At 50.0% G+C, this 21,270-nt stretch overlaps 2 protein-coding genes across 2 annotated transcripts; one reads left to right on the top strand and one right to left on the bottom strand.

The window, feature by feature from the left end:
• The first annotated feature begins 2,121 nt into the window (after positions 1-2,121).
• LOC144217468 (sialic acid-binding Ig-like lectin 13) lies at positions 2,122-11,528 on the top strand. The gene is made up of 7 exons (XM_077747056.1): positions 2,122-2,554; positions 2,726-3,007; positions 3,230-3,277; positions 4,116-4,364; positions 5,198-5,291; positions 5,619-5,715; positions 10,911-11,528. Exons 1-7 carry the CDS (start codon positions 2,122-2,124, stop codon positions 11,196-11,198), a joined length of 1,491 nt encoding a protein of 496 aa, XP_077603182.1. The 3' UTR covers positions 11,199-11,528.
• On the bottom strand, positions 9,910-21,036 carry CEACAM18 (CEA cell adhesion molecule 18). The gene is made up of 6 exons (XM_077747057.1): positions 20,985-21,036; positions 19,150-19,506; positions 17,693-17,965; positions 15,271-15,552; positions 13,841-13,976; positions 9,910-10,107 (listed from the first exon to the last, which is right to left on the bottom strand). Exons 1-6 carry the CDS (start codon positions 21,034-21,036, stop codon positions 10,089-10,091), a joined length of 1,119 nt encoding a protein of 372 aa, XP_077603183.1. The 3' UTR covers positions 9,910-10,088.
• Between the last annotated feature and the right edge of the window lie 234 nt (positions 21,037-21,270).

Here is a 21,270-nt window from a genome sequence, read left to right as displayed (position 1 = left end):
TTCACCCCTTTACCGGAAGCCTGAAGGTATAATGTAAGTAGTTGTTGAATGAATGAGTGAATGAATGAATGAATGAATGAAATTTCCTCACCACCTCATGGGAAGAGTTGATAATTCTTCCCTGTCAGATTAACGTAAGCTACCCAACTCCCAGCTCAATGAATTCTGGTCTGACAAAGACTGATGAAGTGGCTCCCTGTGTAGACAGTGGTGCATGAGACAGGGCACCCGTAGATGATTTGGGCAATTCGTTTGCCCCCTCTGGCCCTCAGTGTCTTCTGAAAATCAGAGAAGTGGGTCTAGAAGGCCGAGCTCTGATGGCCTATGGGTTATAAGTTCCTCCTTTGCACACAGCTAGATTATCTCTCCTCATTCTTCTGCTTCTCTTTGCAAACTGGGGACCACGGGACACAGACCAGGTGTGGTCCAACCCTTCTGACTTCAGAGATGCTGCAACGGACGCTGCAGTGGGAGAGAGGGTGTTGTCCAGCACGGGATGGGGTTGCAGGGTGGCACCGGCAGCAAATGCAGGAATTGGTGATGGTGTGGGAGCGCCTCTGCACGCTGAAATCCTGCCCTTCCCTTCTCAGTGACCCCAGTGCTGACTGTACCCCCGGTTATGGGCATGGATTCCGGGCAGGGGTAATGAGGGATGGGCAGACTGGTGAAGCTGCGTGGAAGAAAACAGACTAATGTTTCCTGCGCACACACAGTCTTAAGCTGAACATGGGCAGAGCCGTAGTATTGCAGGCAGCACGCTCGGGTACTAAAACTCGGAAGAACAAAGCAAGGGAATGGTTAGCATTAAAGTGAGTCTAGGGGCTCCTTTGGGGAGAGCGGGGTGTGCAATAGGGATGGGGAGCGAAGCGATGGTACAGGACGCCTGCAATGTTCTATTTCTATTTTGTGATGCATCCCTGAGTTGTTCTCATGGAGCCTCTTCTTCATGTGTGTGTCTCAAGTTCCCCCTCCAAAATGTGTGAGGAGAACCAACATAGGCTGAAGGAGGCACCACCTCCCAGGGTTCCCAGAGCCCCCCCCCCCCAACCACACAGTTAAGCACGACCTTCTGTGAATTCAGGTGCACGTCTCCTCTCTCACGAAGTCAACCCACCCCGAGGGGGGATGACGCCCAGCTGGCATTCCTCGCTCCGTGTCTGCTGCACACCTGACTCCTGGGACCAGAACCGCATGGGCAAAGCCCCAGAGGTTGGCAGCCTCGGCCACGCGCTGGAGCCGTGGAAAAAAGCATGAGAGTCCAGCGGTGGAGAAATCGTCCTGGCGCCCAGACAGCCGCAACGAAAGGGGAAGTTTCTACCCCTTTCGAAATTGGCTCCTTTTCTTCTGCCCTTTCCCCCCATAGCAACCCCATGCACAGTCACAGCTTCCATTTCCCAGGTGTCCTTTGCATCAGTCTCCCCTCCATGTCCTTGGGATCTTCGCCTCCCCTGCTCCAGTGTCCCCTGGGCCCAGTCTTCCTGGGACATAACCCCTGCCCATGTGTCCCCTGTCACAGGGAGCCCTGGGCGCCGACACCTACTGTCTCCTTGCTGGACAGCGACTCCAGGGCCAGCGCCCGGGGCAAGTGTGTGACCCCGTGAGCAGGGAGGGGAGTCCCGCCATGTGGATTCCAAGGGAGGGAGGAGAGGTGGCCTCCTCACACCCCCACCCCTGGCCTTCCCCGTCTCCCGGGGCTGTATCCCCACATGACTTCCACAGACATTTACAGCCTGTGATTCAGGGGGTCTGGCCCAAAGGAACCCATTGTTTTCACTTGGCCAAAAACGACCCCAGAAGGGAGAGGCATTGGTAGGAAGGCAGGAAATGGGGGGGGGGGTCGGAGCCCTGCAGGGGGTGCGAATTGGGCGAGACTTTCACCTCTGCCTCTCGGCCCAGGGTCCCCAGGAGTGGACATGTGGTGGTGGGTGGCTGATCCCCAAGGGCTGTCCTGGCCCTGACCTGACAGTGTCTGGGTGTGAAGTTCCTTCTCTGAGGAGCGTCACAGTTCTGACATTACCGTCACCTTCCTGTCAGGGCCTCCTCAGAATCTTGCAGCTCTTAGTTTCTGAGATAAACTCGAGAAACAGCCTCCCTGGGGACCTGGCCCCGCCAAGTCCAGACATGCTTCTGCTGCTGTTGGCCCTGCTCTGGAGGAGGGAGGGGGTCGAGGGCCAGAGCAGGCCCGGGAAGGGGCCGCAAGGGGGTTACTGGCTGCAAGTGCAGGACGCAGAAGTGCAGGAGGGCCTGTGTGTGCGAGTGCCTTGCAGATGCTCCTATCCCCAGGAAGACCGGTATGACTCTAGCCCAGCTCTTGGCTACTGGTTCCGGGAAGGGGCCTATGCTCAGCCAGTGGCCACAAACAACCCCAGTCGTAAAGTGCGGCAGGAGACCCAGGGCCGATTCTACCTCCTTGGAAACCCCCAGGCCTATGACTGTTCCCTGGACATCAGAGACTTACGGAGAAGTGACTCAGGGACATACATCTTTAGGGTGGAGAGAGGGCCTTCTCTGAGATACACTTACACACAGAACCAGCTCTCCCTGCGTGTGACAGGTAAGGAGCAGACTGCGGGAGAGGCCACAGGGGAAGGTTGGGGGTCCCAGGACAACCTGGAAGGGATTGTGGGCAACACATGTTGGGGCTTAGAGGCAGGAGCTGGACCAAAGCTTGAGGCTGCACTTCAGACCCTCCTCCTGATGCCCTGTCTCCCCATCTCCTCACCAGCCCTGACTCACATGCCTGACATCCTCATCTCGGGGACTCTGGAGTCTGGACGCCCCAGTAACCTGACCTGCTCTGTGGCCTGGGCGTGTGAATGGAGCAGGCCCCCCATCTTCTCCTGGATGTCAGACGCCCTCACTTCCCTGGGCCCCAAGACCTACCCTCTCTCTTCCGTGGTCACCCTTACTCCACGGCCCCAGGACCACGGTACCAACCTCACCTGTCAGGTGACCTTGCCTGGGACCAGAGTGACCACGATGAGGACCATCCACCTCAATGTGTCCTGTGAGAGCCGGGCCAGGGCCACCCGGGTCCCTGATGGGGTCCTGAGGGCAGTGGGCTGGGGGTGGGCCTGACATTGGGTGTTGCATCCTGGAATCTGGGCTGGGAGGGTTCAGAAGGATGCCCATCTCCGTCCTCTTCCCATTTATGACCCTCCTTTGGGGACTGAGGGCCAATGGCCAGCCCTCTCCATTGACACGAATCTGCCATGTCTTTCTGTCCCAGACTCTCCGCGGAACTTGACAGTCACTGTCTTCCGAGAAAATGCCACAGGTAGGAGAGAGCCTCCTCTTGGGGTGCAGGGAGCAAGGGCAGGGCCAGGTCCCTCTGGTGGGGGAGCCCAGTGGTCCTCCCCTCCCCCGCCCCCATGCCCTGTGAGCAGCCGTCGCTATCGGCCCCTCCCCCACTGCTGCTCTCCCCGTTATCAGGAGAGCAGAACAGGACTAGGCGCTCCCAGCACACCTGCCCCTTGTCACGCACCTCCCGACTCCCGCAGCTTTTATTTCCCTTGACGACTGTTTGTTTGAGTACTTTTGAACAGGTAGTATATTCCCATGGACAGGTACTCGTAATGCACAGCAAATATGCCCTCAGAGGCTCAGTTCCCTCCTGGGAAATGACTGGTGTCCAGAGGCTGCTCTGAGCCTCGGTGTGTTGGCCTAAAGGATCTAAGGGGTCCTTTGCGATCAGTAGTACAGCCCGTCCTGGCTCTTCTCTGTGACTGTGTGGATCCCTTCGCATGGATGGATTCTGCCACTGTGTGCATCTTCCACTAATGGAAGATCACGGTTCTTGTTTTATTAACCAAAGTGCTATGATGAGTAAGTAATCTTGTGTCACCTTTCACAACTATGTGTACGTATGTCTGTGGGATAAGTTCCTAAAAGCAAAATGTAGCTTTTACGTTCTTTCCAAGTTGAGACATGCGGCCAAGTTGTCCTGCATGGAGGGTGGACAAGTGCGCATTCCCACCACCAAGGGGAGAAAGTGTGCCTTTTCCTGCACTTCACTTTACCTCTGTTTCCCTGTCCCCTCACCCGGTCTCTTTTCATGTCCTTCTGCTTTCTCTCTGTCTGGTGGTCTCTCTGACCCTTGGTCTCTTTTTCCCCAGCACCCGCAGCTCTGGAGAATGGCTCTTCTCTTTCTGTCCTGGAGGGCCAGTCCCTGCGCCTGGTCTGTGTCGTCAGCAGCAACCCACCTGCCAGGCTGACGTGGGCCCAGGGGCACCTGACCCTGTACACCCTGAGCCCGGGGGTGCTGGAGCTGCCTCGGCTATGGGAGACAGATGAAGGGGAATACACCTGCCGAGCTCAGAACGGGCTGGGCTCCCAGCACGTCTTCCTGAGCCTCTCGCTGCAGAGTGAGTGCATCTGTGGGGCGTGGCTGGAGGAGAATCACAGCACCTGCTCCCAGTCTCCCCAGCAGCACCCCCTGGCCCTTTAGGGGAGCTCAGCTCTGGTCTGTGCTACCCCGGGAGGCCTGGATTTCCCCTGCCACCTCCAGTATCACTGTCCTCTTCCAGCCAGACCCCAGCTGCAGGGTGGGGTAAAGGCTGGGAGGGGAAGCCAGGGGAAGGGGGTGGGTCTTGGAGGAGAGGGGCTGGGGCCTGCACAGGTGTGTCTGAGGACCCAGGGTCCTTGATTTGTGGGGCAGGGAGAAGGGCACCACATGTAGGAAATTTGAGAAGCCGGGACGCCTGGGTGGCTCAGTCAGCTAATCATCTGTCCTCAGCTCATGTCATGATCTCGTGGCTCGTGGGTTCGAGCCCTCCATCAAGCTCTGTGCTGACAGCTCGGAGCCTGGAGCCTGCTTTGAATTCTGTGTCTTCCTCTCTCTGCCCCTCCCCCACTCTCTCTCTCTCTCTCAAAAATAAACATTAAAAATTTTTTTAATTTAAGCAAACGCAAAAAACTCTCAGTAATGAGAAGTAATATTGCAACGCAGTGCATTTTCAAAATATAAACGAACATAAAATAAATATCACCATGAGCAAAGTAACTGCATTTTAAATAAAGACAGGCTGCAATCCAGCCCCTGGGTGCCTCACTCACCTGGCCCTAACCCCTCCCCCAGCCCCAGGTCCCTGTGTTTTGAGTCTGGCAGAGGGGCTGGAACAACCTGGCATCCCACAGGGGGTGGGAGAAGATACCGAGTCCTTGGGGAGGCTTCACCAATAATTCCATCTGTCTGCAGGAACATGGCCTTTATTGGAAGGGATGCTGGGGGCAGTCGGGGGTGCAAGTGTGAAGGCTCTGATCTTCCTGGTTCTCTGCATTGTCATCCTCCTGTGAGCATTGACCCTGGGGAGGGAGACATAGTCCTGGGGTGGGAAGGGCAGGCGAGCGCAGGATGGAGGGACCTGTTGGGTGAAGAATCTGAAGCAAGGGCAGGAAGGAGGCCGATGGCACCTGGGTGAGTCTGTCACAGAACTCTGGCCCCACTGCCCAGGATGGAGAAGTCTGCATTCTCAACACTGGGGTCTCCAGAACGGGACCACCACTCCCCTGCTTCCATCACCCTTCCAGCCCCTTAGGAGAGAACAGAGGAGGGGGTCAGTCTGCCCACAGCAGCCTGAGCTGGCCAGACTGAAAGGCTTTCTGGTCTCTTCTTCCAGAGTGAGGTCCCACAGGAAGAAAGCGACAAAGCCGGCAGTGGGCACAGGGAATACGGGCATGGAGAGCGCAAACGCTGTCACAAGGTCTGGGTCTCAGGTGAGTGACCTGAGCATCTCGCCATTGAGCATCCTGGCTGGATACCTATCCCAGGATGGCCTTCAGGATTGCTCCACGTAGCATGGCCAAGGTTGCTCTCCTTATCTCCTCCTCCTCCTCCTTGAGGATTCCCCCTCTTTGGGACAGCACAACCACTCCCTCCTCTTTCTTTCTGGCCAGGCATGGAGGAGTCACCTTCTCTCTCTCCTCCCCTTCTCCTACAGCCCCAAATTCACCACATCATGACCATTTTTCCTCTGAAGCACAGCCAGCATCGGCCCCCCTCTCTCTATCTTGACCCCCATCATTGCCAAGGCTTCAGAATCTTTTTCCTGGACCTCCTCATCTCCTTGGCTCTCACCTTCCTTGTCCTACACCAAGCAGTCATCTAAAAGCCACCGTTATCCAGTTCCTCTGCATTTGAACACCTGTTTGCCCACATTGTCTAACGCACAGGATGGCAACTTTTTCTGTTAAGGGCCAGAGAGATATTGTTTGGCTTTGCACACTTTACAGTCTATTGTAACCACTCACCTCTGCTGTTGTAGAGTGAAAACAGCCATATGCAAATGAATGAGCACAACTGCATTCTAATAAAACTTTATTTACAAACACAGGCAGTGGACCGTATTTTAGTCGTGGGCCATAGTTTGCAGACCCCTGACCTAGAGAGTAAAGTCCAAACTCTTCAGGAGTCCAAACTCCTTCAGCCCTGCATAGTTGGGCCTCTCAAGCACCTACCTCTCCAGAAGGACTAGCATTAGGGTGAAGTGAGGGAGGCCTTTTCCCCAGATGCAAAACTTAATTAAGGAGGGGTTCCAAAATCTCAGTAATCCAGATAAATAATGTTTTCATGTACTAATTAAAAAAAAAAACAAAATTAAGGCAAAAAATCCATAATGAGTAAAGCATAAAAAAATCTAAATAATGGCAGGATCACTAGACTAAAGTTAGTTAAAAATTATTTAAGGGGTGCCTGAGTGACTCAGTCGGTTGAGCATCTACCTCTTGATTCTGGCACAGGTCATGATCTCAAGGTTTGTGAATTTGAGCCCCGTGTTGGGTTCTGAGCTGATGGTATGGAGCCTGCTTGGGATTCTCTCTCTCTCCATCTGTCTTTCTCCCTTGATCATGCACTCTCTCTTCAAAAAAATTAAAAAATTATTTAAGATCATAACCGAGTCCAGAAAAATTGTCAAACATGGCAGTATTCTCAATTGAAAATGAAAGGCGCAGAGAAGTTGATTTTGAAAATGTCCTATCTGTGTTTGCTTCCAGTAAAGCTAGGAAAGCAAATTATCATAAATTCAGGTTCGGGTATAAATAAAATTTTTAAACTTAAAGTCATGTTTTATTACATACATTCTTCAAGTTTGCAATAATATTTTAATTATTTTAATGTTGTGGGGTGAATGGCCTTTAAAAACACAAAACATATATATATGTATGAGCACACATGTTTTCTTCTGCCTCAGGCTCTAGTTGGCTCAGAAAGTCACTCTTACTTTCTACTCCATCCACACTGGACTCCTCTGGACAAGGTTATTTGTGCCTCTGGGTCTTTGCATGGGCTGTTTCTCTCTCCTCTAATGCTCTTCCTTCCCATTTCCACTTCTTCATTACTGTTCAGCCTTCATGCTCCCAAGTAAATGTCACATTTTTCATTCATTTATATTCAGATGTGACTGGAAGTCTTTGGAGGGTTTTGAGCAGAGTACCATGCATCTTTTATTCACTAATTCATTTGGGAAATGCTATTGAGCCCCTGCCAAGTGACAGGCATTGCAAGAGCCAGAGATTCATCTATGAATAAAATTTTTTTCATCTTGGGCTCCATGAGGTTTTAGTCTAGACAGAAGGGTACAACCAAACCAATCAAACAAACAAACAACAAATAAGTAACTACAACGTGAAAGGCAGATGTGTACTTGGGGGGAAATGAAGGGCACAGAGACAGGGGTGCTGGGGAGACAGCTTGTGTTTTATCTGTTCTTTATTTTTTGTGGCAAAGTTACCATTTTAGCCATGTTTAAGTAAACGATTGTGCAACAGATTTCTAGAACATTTTCGTCTTGCAAAACAAACTGTGTGTGTGTGTGCATCGGACAACGACTCCCCACTTCCCCTGACACTCCCTCCGCTGGCAGCCACCGTTCTACTTTCTGCTTCTGTAGGTTTGATGGCTTTAGTAGATACATCACAGAAGTGGAATCATGCAGTTTTTGTCTTTTTGTGACTGGCTTATTTCACTTAGCATAACGTCCTCAAGTTTTATCCATGTTGTAGCCTCTGACAGGATGTACTTTCCAAAGACTGCATCATACCCTGTTGTAGGCATATAGCACGTTTTCTTTATCCATTCTTCTGCAGATGGATATTAAGTTTCCTTCCAACCCCAGCTACTGTGAATAATGCTGCGATGGACATGGGCATGCAGATATCTTTTTGAGATCTGCTTTCCATTTGAGGGGATAAGCTCTCAGAAGTGGAATTGCTGCATCATGGCAGTTTCCATTTTAATTTTCTGAGAAACCACCAGAGTGTCTTCCACGGTGGCTGCACCATTTTACTTTCCCACCAACAGTGCACAAGGGTTCGTTTTTTCCACATCCTTGCCAACACTTGCTATTTTTTCTTTTTCTTTTTGTTTTTGCTTTTTATAGTGAGCATCATCTCACTCCTCATGGGTGTCAACGATAGCTCATTGTATTTTTGATTTGCATCTGTCTAATGATTAGCAATGGTGAGTGTCTTTGCATAGGCTTGTTAGCCATTGTATATCTTCTTTGGAGAAATGTCCAATTCAAGGTGGTTTGTTTTTTTCTTACCCATTGAAAAAACCGAGTTATTTGAGGGGTTTTTGTTGTTGAGTTGTAGGAGTTCTTTATATATTCCGGATATTAACATCTTTTCAGGTATATGATTTGCAAATATTCTCTCCCATTCCGTAGGTTTGGCTTGTGTTGTGTGTTAGTGATAATTAAGCAAAGATATGAAAGAGGCTCAAGAGTTTGCAGTCTATTGTGATCACAAAGCATGCTGGGCAGAAGAAATAGCAGGTGCAAATGCTCACAAATAAGAGGCGGGCCAGTGAATGGAGGACCAGCAGGAAGTCTGTGTAATTAGACAGAGGGAAGCAAGTGGCAACAAGTGGGAAATGGATTTGGAGACGTCAGGGTGTGTGTAACTCATGTCTGCACTCATAGTCCACTGTGGGCATCTGGAGATGTCTGAGCAGAAGGAGGACACAATCCAGCTTTCATTCTCTCAGATTCCTCTGGCCACTAAGTGCAGAAGGGACTGTGTGTGGCAGGGAAGTTAGAAAGGAGGTAGAGGAACATTCCAGGCTGGAAAGGCTGGTGGCTGGAACCAAGACGTCATGAGGGTGGGGCTTGATCGCCTTGTGGGTGAAGTCTGAATGGAAACTGCTCACGGACTGCGGGTGGGGTATGAGTGACAGAGAGGCGTCTGGGATGACTCCTGGATTTTTGCTGAGAGCCACCAGCAGAACCGAGGCGTTGATCATTGTGCTTGAGAAGATTGTAGGAGGAAGAGTTTTGGGAGGAACAAAGGAGGAGTTCCTTTGAATATGTGTGTGTTTTGGACAAGGGAACGGGGGTTTCAAGTTCACCACCGGATCGGAGTCTACAGTTGAGGAGGGAGAGTGGGCTGGAGGTGAGGCTTTGGGAGCCATTAGCCTGTGGATGACATGAAGCGGGTATAGTGGATGAGGTCACAAGGTGAAGTTGAAGAAGGAAAGAGTCCGGGGCCCCTCTGATACTTAGGGGTTGGGGAAATGCAGAGCAACCAGCAAAGAGGCGGCAAGGGCAGTTGATGGAAACCCTGCAGCCCAGAAAAGAAGGGCTTTTGTTTAGGGAAGGCAGGCAGCTGGGTGACCTTTCTGTTGTTGCGAAGTCCAGGGGGCAGGGACTGAAAGGGGCCCATGTGGGTTTCACTGAGCAGAGATCTTGATAACAACAGTGTCAGGAAGTGGTTGTGTGTGTGTGTGTGTGTGTGTGTAACTCTTACTCTGAACAATCAAGAGAGAACGGGAGGAACAAAAACATGAACCGTTTCATTGAAGTGTTCTCTCCTCAAGGGCGGGGTGGGGGCAGCAGAGAATGTCGCGCTGCCGTCAGGAACCGCTACACATTTAGTGCCTTACAACAGCATACATTTATCATCTTACACTTCCAGAGGTCACAAGTCCAGAGTGGGGTTCACTGGGCTAAAATCAAGGCGCTGGCAGGCAGGGCTGAGTTCCTCTGGAGGCTCCAGGAGAGAAATGCATTTTTCTTGCTTTTTCTAGAAGCGTCTGTATCCCTTCATTCATGGCCCAGGTCTCTGTCTTCACGGACATGAGAATAACATCTTCAAGCCCCTCTGTGTCTCCTTTTAATTGTAAAGATAAAGACCCCTGTGAATACATTGGCCACACCCCAATAATCCAGGGCAAACTTCCCATCTCAATATCCTTAATCAAATTCCATCCTTAAATCCCTTTTGCCATAGAAGGTCACACATTCATAGGTCCTAGGGGAGTGGGCATCTGTGGAGGGCTGTTTTTCTGCCTATATCACAGGGATATAATTTCTTTGACTGGTTTTCCTTCCACGAAACTGTGAGTTCCCTAAGGACAGGTGCAGTGCTCAGATCGAGGCTTTGTAATTCTCTCTCTCTTTCTTACCCAGGTCCTGTCCATTATATTGTAATTCACCATTAGATACTTACTTGTTTAACACACTTCTTACCTCTTCCCTTGATTAAAGAGTAAGCTGCAAGAGGTCAGTGTCTACACCTCTTGTACCCACTACAGTATACGCAGCACCCATTTCAGGGCCTCATGCACAGAGGGGCTCAGTAAGACACCAGGCTTTGGGGTTAGAAAGGACTTGGGCTGGATCCTGGTTTCACTGGGGACTTGGAGAACGCTGTTTCCTTGGTTCACCCTCAGTTTTCATATCGAAAAAATGAGGACAATAATAATATCTTCCTTATGGAGTTGTTGTGGCAAAGTGTTATGCATGCATCAAATAAAGTGTTATGTATTAAATGTTATGAATCGAGGGGATTCAACAAAAACGTATGTGAGATGAATGGATGAAGGAACTCATGGACTTCCCTCCTGGGTGTTCTCTGCCTTATCCTATCCCCCACTGTTTGGCTCTGACTCCCTTTTCTTTTCCTTCACTCAGGGTCTCCTGATTGAATCTTGGGCAGGCAACCTTCCCCCAGATGCAGCCACGCCCTCCTCAGGGGAACCAGAAGAGCTCCATTATGCAACACTCAACTTTGATGAGAAGGAGCCTTGGGGCCCTCAAGAAAAGGTGGCCCCTGGTATTGAGTACTCAGAGATCAGGATTCACAGTGAGAGAGTGCTGAGACCCAGCCCTGGCTTGAGGGATCTTGGCCCCCAAGGGACAAAGAAAAAGTCAGGGGCTGATTCCAGTAGAATTAGAAGCCCTCCAGGGGATGAGCTGTGAGTACCCACAGAAAAAACACAAGCTTTGGAAACAGAGAATTTCAAGTGCAAAGTTATACGTTACGCCTTCATTAACTAACCAATCCCTTCCATGCTGTGTCTGTTTCCTACTCTGTGAAATAGGGATGAGAAGCCTACCTGTAAGGTCATGGTGAAATATTTATATAAAAATGGTAAGGGACCTAGAATAGCAAAACAATCTGGTGAAGGAAGAACACAGTTGGAGAAAACAGACTTTACTATAAAGCTAGAGTAGTCAGGACACTGTGGTATAGAACAGAATGGAGTCTATAAACAGAGTGTGTATATAGTCAGCTGAGTAGCACCAAGTCAATTCAATTGGGAGAGGAGGGACTTTTAAACAAGTAATTGATAGAACAAGTGGTCAAGGTTTGGATTCAATGAAACTTGACCCTTTTTCACATCACATGCAGAAAATTAGTCTGAGATGAATCGTAAACNAAACAAAAAAAAAAAAAAAAAAAAGAGAGAGAGAGATAAAGGATCCCGTTAACAATTTTTCATACTGATTACTTTGGAATGATAATACTTTGGATATACTGGGTTGAATAGATGATTATTAAAAGTAGGGGCGCCTGGGTGGCTCAGTCGGTTAAGCTTCCAACCTTGGCTCAGGTCATGATCTCACGGTTCGTGGGTTCGAGCCCCTCATCGGGCTCTGTGCTGACAGCTCAGAGCCTGGAGCCTGTTTCAGATTCTGTGTCTCCCTCTCTCTCTCCCCCTCCCCTGCTCACGCTGTCTCTCTCTCAAAAATAAATAAAACATTAAAAATTTTTAAAAGTAATTTCACCAGTTTCTTTTTAGTTTTTTTATTATAGCTACTAGAATTTTGGAAATTACATATTTGGCTTGCATTATATTTCTATTGGACAGTATTGCTCTAGAAGAAAATTTAGGAGAGGATTTATGGATATGCATAGATTTCTTATAGGACATTCAACATAATAGTAAGCATTACGCACACACATATATAATTTTCATTAAAAACTTCTACTCACAGAAAGACATGATTAAGAAAATGAAAAGGCAAGCCATACTAGAAGAAAAAAATATATATCCCTGAAAAGGGGCTTGAAGTTAGAATACATAAAGAATTATTACCAGTTAATAACACAATAACCTAACTGTTAAAATGGGAAAAAAGACTCAACCATGTATTTCACAAGTGATCCAAATGGCTAGTAAGTACAGGAAAGGTAGTCAACGTCACTGGACATCAGGGAAATGGAAATTCATCACACTGAGATGCCCTGTCACATCTGCCAGAATGGCTAAATCAAAAAGCCTGAGCACAGGTATCCCTGTGAGGTCAATGGCAGTGTTACACCCATCTAGCACATGGCAAGCTAAAGCACTAATGGGTTGTCGCACTGATGATTGGTATTGCAAGTTTCTTGATAGAGAGACCCTGTAATGATCACAGAGAGGCTCCATATCGAAAAACTAAAATGATTTGAAAAAAGAACGTGTCTTCTAAAATCTCCAGCATCGTCACCACAGTCTGTACCGCCACCATCACTGTCACCATGGTCACTGCCACCTCCACTGCCGCCACCGTCACCATCGTCTCCATCATCCTCAGTGGTTCTCAATCAAGATTTGCTTGTTTGTGTTTTGAGAGAGAGAGAGTGAAACAAAGTGCGAGTGGGGGAGGGGCAGAGTGAGAGACACAGATTTCCAAGCAGGCTCCACTCTCCGAGCTGTCAGCACAGAGTCCTACTCGGGGCTCAAACCGATGGACCACGAGATCATGACCTGAGTGGAAGTCGGACGCTTAGCCTTCCGAGCCCCCCAGGCGCCCCTTGGGACCTTTCCAATGCCTAGAGTCATTTTTCGTTGTCTACACTTGGAGTGATGGAGGTAATTGCTACAGATATCAAGTCGGTGGAGGTCAGGGATGCTGCTAAACCTGGTACAGTGTGAAGGACAGCCTTATACCCCATCCCCAACTGAAATAATTATCTGGCCCCAAATATTGATAGTGCTGAGGGTGACAAATTCTGGTCTGCTCTGTACTGAGAACGCTGCTAATTGCTTTGTCCTCCAAGATAAGTGTCTGCCTCCCCCGCCCCCCCCCCATTACCCTACAGGCAACCATTACTCTTCACATGGCCCAGGTAGGCTAAGAGGACCTGGGAGGAGTGTGATCTATTTATGGCCACCCGGCCGGCTAGAGGCAGAGCTGGGATTTGAACCCAGTTTAGAATCTTCCCTCTGCCCAGTCTCTCCCTCTGTGTAGTTTACTGTCTGTTTCCCCAGCTTCACTCACTAAGTAGTGACTACCACGTGCCAGGCTCATGCTGGAGGCTTGGCACTCACCCCGCTCATTCTCACAGCTGCCTCTCTAGACGGACCTCCACATCTACGTCGTAAACACAAAGGCACTGGGCTGAAGTCACTGGGGGAAACCCCATTGCTATTCAGAGGCATGACTATCTCTACACTCTCCCTCTTTGTCCCTGGCTCTGGTCCTTGACCTATTTGTCTGCCCCCAGATGATTCCTGACAGCCAATTCCTGGCTTGTCCCTTCTCCCTTCTGGCTCTGCCTCCCCCTCTTAGGGCAGCGCTCTGAGACCCAGTCCCCAGCCAGCCCCCCACCCCTGACCCAGGGCAACAGGCACCTAGTGGAGAAATGGCTGATCAAGGCGTAGATCAGGATTCCGCAGATGTAGACGCCGCCAAGGACTGTTATCACGATGATCCACACCACTTTGGCTCCTGAGATGGTGAAGCTGCTGCTCACAACAGTACTGTGGTCTGGAGTAGAGGGTACATGGGGGTCAGGAGCACCATCACTCAACCCTTCACTCACACACACATCTGTTCTTCAGAGATTTGTCAGCACCTGTTATGTGCAAGGCACTGTTCTAGGTGCTAGGGATTCAGCAGTGAACAACAAAAACAACAACAAAAAACTTCCTGCCCTCATGGGGCTGACATTCCAGCTGGGAAGTGGACAGTTGACAGTTAAGCAAAGAGATGTCTAATATCATCGCAGGCGGCAGGAAGTGCAGTGGGAAAGAATGAGCCCACTCAAGGTGGTAGACGGTGACAGGGGCGGGGGTGCTGGTTACACAGGGTCACGGACTCATTGCACAGGTATTCACTGAAACTGCCAGGCACCATGTTAAGCACTGGAGACAAATGGTGAGCAAAGAGTTTTCCCAGCCTCAGTCCTCCTGAAGCTCACAGTCCAGTGGAGTAGAAAGGTGTGAATCAGTCGGTGCATAATTGTGCACAGTTGGTCGATCATGTCTGGTGCATAGCAGGTGCTAAGTAAATAGTGTGGAGAGACCAGAATAAACCTCTCTAGCCCACTGTGGGCCGTGCCTGTGGCTCGCTCTCTGGGACGAGCCAGACTGATGGCTCCTCATGCTCTGATTTAATTCTGCCAGAATTCTGCCAGGAGCTGTCATATATGGACCCTTATTATCTTGACACTACAGATGGGGAAACTGAGGCTCAGAGAGGTGCTCTTCCCATGTACAGATTTATGCCCAAGCCACGTTCCAGACCCCACATCAGCAACAGATCTCTGCTTCCCCCAAACCACCATCCTCCCTCCCAGCCTTGTTTCATACCACTGCCCCCGTCCCCTGCCTCATTTAGAGGCAGCCCAGCAAAACTGGGCACAGGCTGTAAGGTCAGACTGCCAGAATTTGAGCCCTGCCCCCTCTGCTGATTGGAGCTGGAACCTTGCATAAAGCACTCAAACTTCCCATAGCTCAGTTTTCTCATCTGTACAATGGAGGTGGTGTTAACAACGGTCACTTCCTCTGAGGAGAGACTGGAGGGTCACATACCTAGTAGGGTGCTCAGTAAGTGTTGGCTGGCCATATCTCGCTGGACCTCACCCTTGCTCTGATCCGAGGTCCCTGAGGGCTTCAGAGAGGAGGTAGCTTTGGACTTGGGCCTCAGAGGATGGAGGATTTTATCCAACCGTCATGGGCATTGTAAGGTAGAGATGGGATGTCTGATGACAGGCACTGCCTAGGCAAAAGCATGGAGGACTTGTGGGGTGTGAGCCCCAGAGAGAGGCTGCTGGACTCACCTGCGGTATGCACCCGGATCTGGAATTCCCTGTACATGGCCAGCTGGGTCGTGGGGTTCTCCACAATGCATCTGTATCTGCCCATCTGCTCCCAGGCCAGACTTGGGAGGATGATTTCTGCCTCTGAGAAGCTCAGGCGGGAGCCATTGTGGATCCAGTGGTACTTGGGACTGGGTTTGGAAATGGCGATACACTGCATGCGCACCTGGGAGCCGATCCTAGCAGACAGGACGCCATTGTGGATGATGTGACTGGTACTCAGCTGCACTTTGTCTGGCCCATCTGCAGAGACAAGGCAAGTCTCAGAACTGTGGTTCTGACCCCTTGGGATCCTGTCTCCTTCCCTCAGCCTGCATGCGGTCCACCCCCTTCTCAACCAGGAGGTGCCCCCACTCTGCACCACGAACACATGCAAAGCAGCTGTGCCAACGACCACTATAATTATGTTTTCTGCTATCTGTACCTACTATTAGCCATCCCCGAGATAGCCCTTCACATCACAGTAAAATAAGGATAGAGTAGAGGCCTGCTGCAAGCCAGGCTCTTTTACCGGTTCACACATTGGCTTAATTCCCATAGCCCTTGTGATCGATTTTATAGATGAGGGAAACAAGATCCCAAGGAGAGGACTAGGGATTTCATAGTCCTCTACTGACCCATGAAGGGACAAAGCTAATTTCCCCTATGGCCCAGGAGGAGTCTCCCTGAGCAGCTACAGGCCATGGGTCCTGGTCCCGGCTCTTGGTTGCAAGCCTCTGACCAGTAAGCCATGTATGAGGCCAGAAGCTGTCTCTTCTGTGATCGCTTTCTCCAGCATGTTTGTTAGGAAATCTGACAGACTCCACGTGGTTCTGGATTGAGATGTGAAAACCATTCAGGACTTGTGGTTTTTCATCGCTGAGAGATGTGAAAGAGTTTGGTTGATGTGAAAGGTCCCGGGCTCTTTGTAAGACCCAAGGCTCATTGTATGTCTACATAAGTCGATGTCTTTGGTTTACAAGACCTGTTTGAGATTTGGGGGAAATCTGGCTGGGCTGCGTACTTGCCCTGGTGGGCGGCCAAAGAGGGTCATGCAGAAAAGAGAATGGATGAATGGTCAGACTGTTTAAGAGAGCATAGACAGTTCAATGTGAGTAAAAGGAAAAGTGAAGGCAATTTTGCTAAATTTGGAAAACAAGAGTAAAAAGATCAGTGGACATAAAAGGCTCAATGGAATCTGGGATTTGAAAATTTAGTAAGTTAGGGGCGCCTGGGTGGCTCAGTCGGTTAAACGTCCAACTTTGGCTCAGGTCGTGATCTCATGGTTCGTGGGTTCGAGCCCCACGTTGGGCTCTGTGCTGACAGCTCAGAGCCTGGAGCGGCTTCAGATTCTGTCTCCTCCTCTCTCTCTGATCCTCCCCTGCTCATACTGTCTCTCTCTTTCTCTCTCTTTCTCTCTCTGTCAGAAATAAACAAAACATTAAAAAATTAAAAAAAATGAGTTGAATGTTATTAAAAAAATTTTTTTTAATTTTTTTTATTTTTTTTANAACCGCGAGATCATGACCTAAGCGAAAGTCGGACGCTTAACCAACTAAGCCACCCAGGCGCCCCATTAAAAATTTTTTTAACATGTATTTATTTTTGAGAGACAGAGCATAAGCTGGGGAGGGACAGAGCAAGAGAGGGAGACACAGAATGTGAAGCAGACTCCAGGGTCCGAGCTGTCAGCACAGAGTCCGACGCGGGGCTCGAACTCATGAACCGTGAGATCATGACCTGAGCTGAAGTCTAATGCTCAACCAACTGAGTCACCCAGACACCCCATTGAATGTCNCGAACCCACGAACCGCGAGATCATGACCTAAGCGAAAGTCGGACGCTTAACCGACTAAGCCACCCAGGCGCCCCAGCCGTTGAATGTCATTTTTAAGAAACTATTAATTGTGGGGCGCCTGGGTGGCTCATTCCATTGAGCGTTTGATTTCACCTCAGGTCATGATCTCACGGTTCATGAGTTCGAGTCCTGAGGCGGCTCTATGCTGACAGCTCAGAGCCTGGAGCCTGCTGCAGATTCTGTGTTTCCCTTGCTCTCTGCCCCTCCCTCACTTGTGCTCTGCCTCTCTCTCTCTCAAAAATAAATAAAACATTAAAAAAAGCTATTAGTTGTAATCAAGCTCCTCTTTACAAAAGCCGGATCTGAACAAATTCACACTATTTCTAATCCGGGGAGTAGGGATTGGGTCCTCCATCTTAAATAGCAGGTCCTTCTGTGCAGTGAAGGTGACTCTAAGTCCAGAGAGCTGAGATTCAAACCCAGATCTAGCTGGCTACAGGCTGGCTTATGTGCTCCTGCTCTCCAGTTCTGCCTGTTTCATTGCTATGTCCCCGGGAGGCCCTGAGCCCACCCCTGGCGTCACTTCTGTGACCCCAGACTACTCACAGTACACGGTGAGAGAGAGAGGTTCACTTCTCCGAGGAAACTCTGGAATGCTTTCTGTTTCACACTGAAGTGTTAGGTCATAGCGGCCGACCTTGTGGATGATGAGGGTCTTGAAGTCCGGGGAGATTGTCATCTGGTCATTGCTGGACACCTGTTTATAATTCACATACCACTTGACAATGGTGGCATTGGTGTAGCAAATGGTGGCCACGGAATCCATGTACTCTATCACAGTGCTGGTGTTAGCCCAGATGTCTGGCTTCTTTTCCAACTCTGGGGGAAGCAGGAAGGAGACATTAGGGGTGGGGTCTGCCTCCCCAAGCTCTGCTTCTCTACAAAGGGGCTTTTAGGTTTGGTGAGAAGCCAAAAGTTGTAAGATGGGGACTGGGGTCTTGGCAGGAGAGCAGCCCTGGAATTGAGAGGGACAGAGAAGTACAGTGTGGCCGTGAGTGGTTGATGTATAGACACTAGCCTGAGCCCGTTGTCCTATGCGCTGAGCCATCCCTGAGGCATCCACTGCAATAATGGTGAGTTCTTGGCATGGGCATGTGACCTAATGGTTGTTTCTGAACTCTGACCCTAAAACCAGGCACCCCACCTGAGGAGCCATGAGTAGAATTCAGAGTGACAGGTGGTATTTGGACTCTGCATAATAATTGCTCCCATTATCTGAGTCCCATTTGCTTTAAAAATATTTCCTTTCAGTGTTACAACAGACAATGGGTAGACACTATCCTCTTTCTACAGATGAGGAAACTGAGGACACCCCAGAAGGAAGACAAAGAAAGGCTCGGGAACATGCGACATCTACACAGTCAGAGGTAAACACAGGACTTCCTGTCTTCAAATCCACACTCTCCCCTCCACCCCTGTGGTGCCCCCAGGAACTATCTGTAGTAGACAGAATTCCAAGATGGCCCCATGATCTCCAGCCTGTGATAATCCCCTCCCCTCAGATGTGGGTGAAACCTGTGACTTTCTTCTATGTAATAAAGCAAAAGTGATGGGCTGTCATTCTGAATGTTACCTTTTGTTATTTAAGCCTCCTGCTTAGCAGACCATAGGGAGAGAATTCAGCTGACCCTGAAGAAGCAGAGCCGTGATGTGAAATGCCTGTGGACAGTGCCATACACAGGCCATACACAGCCCTGGCTCAACAACTTGTGAGTCTTAGAGCATAGTGCTCGCCTGGACTTTTGACCCACAGGAAAGCATGACAATAAATTAAGGTTGTTTGAAGCTGCTGTTTGTTACACAGTAGTAGATAACTGATACCCTGACAGTGAAACAGAAACCCTTGGAGTGAATGAGTGACCCATCTCTGCAAGAGAAGCTAGACTACCGTCTGCCAAGGCTTCCGTGTCACCTGGGGCTGGAGGAGACTTGGACACTATGGTCTCCAAGGAACCTCACTCTCAAAGCCCCCTGAAAAAAAAAAGGGCAACCTGGCAGCTCACCTTGAACATAGAGATAGCCAGTTGCTCTCTCAGTCCTGTTGCTGAAGTCCACCCTCACAGTATAGTTCCCTGCGTCGCTTAATTCAGTCCTCCTGATGGTCAGGTCACCTGTCTTGGTCACGTTCTCCCGGTTACTGTACATGGGCCCAGACTGCCAGGTATTGGAGGGAGCTTTGTAGCTGACAATCATATTTTCCACAGTGTCATTTGCACCACGGTGCCAGCTGTATTCTTGAGCATCTTGGGTGACATTCTGGAGGACCAGGACACTCCGAAATCTCTTGATTCCTATGAGTGATTCTGGGTCGATGGAGATTTGGCTGGTGGCTTGGCGGATCCCACAGGCCAGCAGACTGGCTGAAGAAGACAAACAGAACACACATACATGAGAGAGAGAGAGAGAGAGAGGAGAGATTGATTTACACTGTCCAGGCAATGAACACCAGAGGCACTGGTGAGCTCACCAAGGGTTTCTAACTCCCCAGCCTATCTCCTTCCCATCCCCTCAGCCCCTGCCCTGGCCCATTTCTTCCTCATCCTCTTCCAGCCTGGCTTCCTCTTTGGACACTCAGTCTCCAACCCATCCTCATATGACAGTTATGTGGATCTTTGTAAAGTCCCAGATGTGACCCTGCTCTCTCCATGCTCAGGTACCTTCCATGGCTCCCCAGAACTCTACAGATAAAACTCAAACTCAGCGTGGTTTATGAGACACTCTAAGAGAGCTGGTCTGTATGATTCATCAAGTTTCCTTCTGGATCACATGCACCCCACCCCATTTCCCCCATGAACTCCCTTATTCAGTCATTCATTCATGTGGGCATTTGTGCACTCATTTATGAGAAGACACAGTATCCACACTGTGTGCCCCAGACAGAGAGCTCTCTTCATGCACAGCATTCTTTCCTGACTTCAGGCTTTCACACCTGCTGTTCCCCATTTCTGGCACACTGATCCTTGTTCACTCTTCCTCATGTCCACCGGCCTTTTCTGTCTACTCACTTCTACTCATCCTTCTGTTCTCAGCTGTGATGTCCCTTCCTTGTCAGTGTAGGTCAGGCAGTCCCTTGGGGCTCCCCCAGCCTCTTGGGCCCTCTCATCCCTGTCCCCATCACTCCGGGTCATCAGAATCTGGAGACAGATCTGCATCTCACACTGGACTCTGGGCTACAGAGGGCTGTGTCAGCCACCACCACATCACAGCATCCCTGATCATGGGGCAGAACCCAGTGGATGAGCTCCAGAGATATCCGGGTAGATAAAGTCCCCCAAGACTGTCTACACAAGTCTTTGACTTAGCATCTAAATTCAGTGGAATGCATCCGTGTGGGTGGGGGTCTGTCATCAACTAGGACACAGAGATCCACCGTCTGTGTACCCTAAACCTTGGCTCCATGGAGGGGACAGAGACACCTGAGACCTCTGGTTGCTGGCTCCAGGGAGGACACTAGTGGTGTTTGAAGACAGTACCCAAGGTGGATGGTGAGACACGATAGTTGTCCCTGTCAGGGGGGCTCTGAGGGTCCTGGAGGGGAGGGGGCCTTGGGAAGGGGTCCAGCTGGAGAGGTGGGGGAAGGGATCAGGACAGGCTGGGCACACAGAGGAGGTGATTTCTAGCAAGCGTGGCTGGGGGTCCAAGGTCATCACTCCTGGGTATGCATGGGGATGAACACTGTGTGTGTGTGTGTGTGTGTGTGTGTGTGAGAGAGAGAGAGAGAGAGAGTGTCTATGGGTGTGGTATGCCCAGGTGTGCGAGCTCATGAGAGCCCTGGTGCGAGTCCTGAGCACCTCTCCTCTCCCCATCCCTGTGACCCCTGTGGGTTCAGCTCTCTTACCCAGGAGAACCAGCTCCCTCCAATGTCTGCATCGAGGTCTGGAAAGGTCCATGGGATGCTCAGGTCCTCCTGGGCTAGGTGTCTCTCCAGGGACCGCACAGCCTCCTCTGCCCCTTCACAGATCTGCGTCTCCAGCCCTGGGCTGCTGGCCCCATCTGTCCCTCTCCTGCTTCCCAGGATGGACTCTGAACCCCGCACAGGCGGGGCTGGGGAGTCAGTTGTTATCTTTATGACTTTATGGTGACTTTAGCTTATTATTTACCCACCTTATTTAAAAAAAATTTTA

This window comes from Crocuta crocuta, unplaced genomic scaffold (assembly GCF_008692635.1).
Source record: "Crocuta crocuta isolate KB4526 unplaced genomic scaffold, BGI_CrCroc_1.0 scaffold334, whole genome shotgun sequence".
Taxonomy (NCBI): domain Eukaryota; kingdom Metazoa; phylum Chordata; class Mammalia; order Carnivora; family Hyaenidae; genus Crocuta; species Crocuta crocuta.
This window is presented reverse-complemented; position numbering and strand designations above follow the sequence as displayed.

Bases quoted from the DNA above. Each gene is read 5' to 3' on its own strand.
- LOC144217468 (XM_077747056.1), top strand. From the start codon at position 2,122: ATGCTTCTGCTGCTGTTGGCCCTGCTCTGGAGGAGGGAGGGGGTCGAG. The intron at 3,278-4,115 runs GTAGGAGAGAGC...CTTTTTCCCCAG, and splicing joins CTTCCGAGAAAATGCCACAG to CACCCGCAGCTCTGGAGAAT. The intron at 5,716-10,910 runs GTGAGTGACCTG...TCCTTCACTCAG, and splicing joins TCACAAGGTCTGGGTCTCAG to GGTCTCCTGATTGAATCTTG.
- CEACAM18 (XM_077747057.1), bottom strand. From the start codon at position 21,036: ATGGACCTTTCCAGACCTCGATGCAGACATTGGAGGGAGCTGGTTCTC. The intron at 19,507-20,984 runs GTAAGAGAGCTG...TGTCTTCTTCAG, and splicing joins GAGGGAGCTGGTTCTCCTGG to CCAGTCTGCTGGCCTGTGGG. The intron at 15,553-17,692 runs GTGAGTAGTCTG...TTGTCTCTGCAG, and splicing joins TCTCTCTCTCACCGTGTACT to ATGGGCCAGACAAAGTGCAG.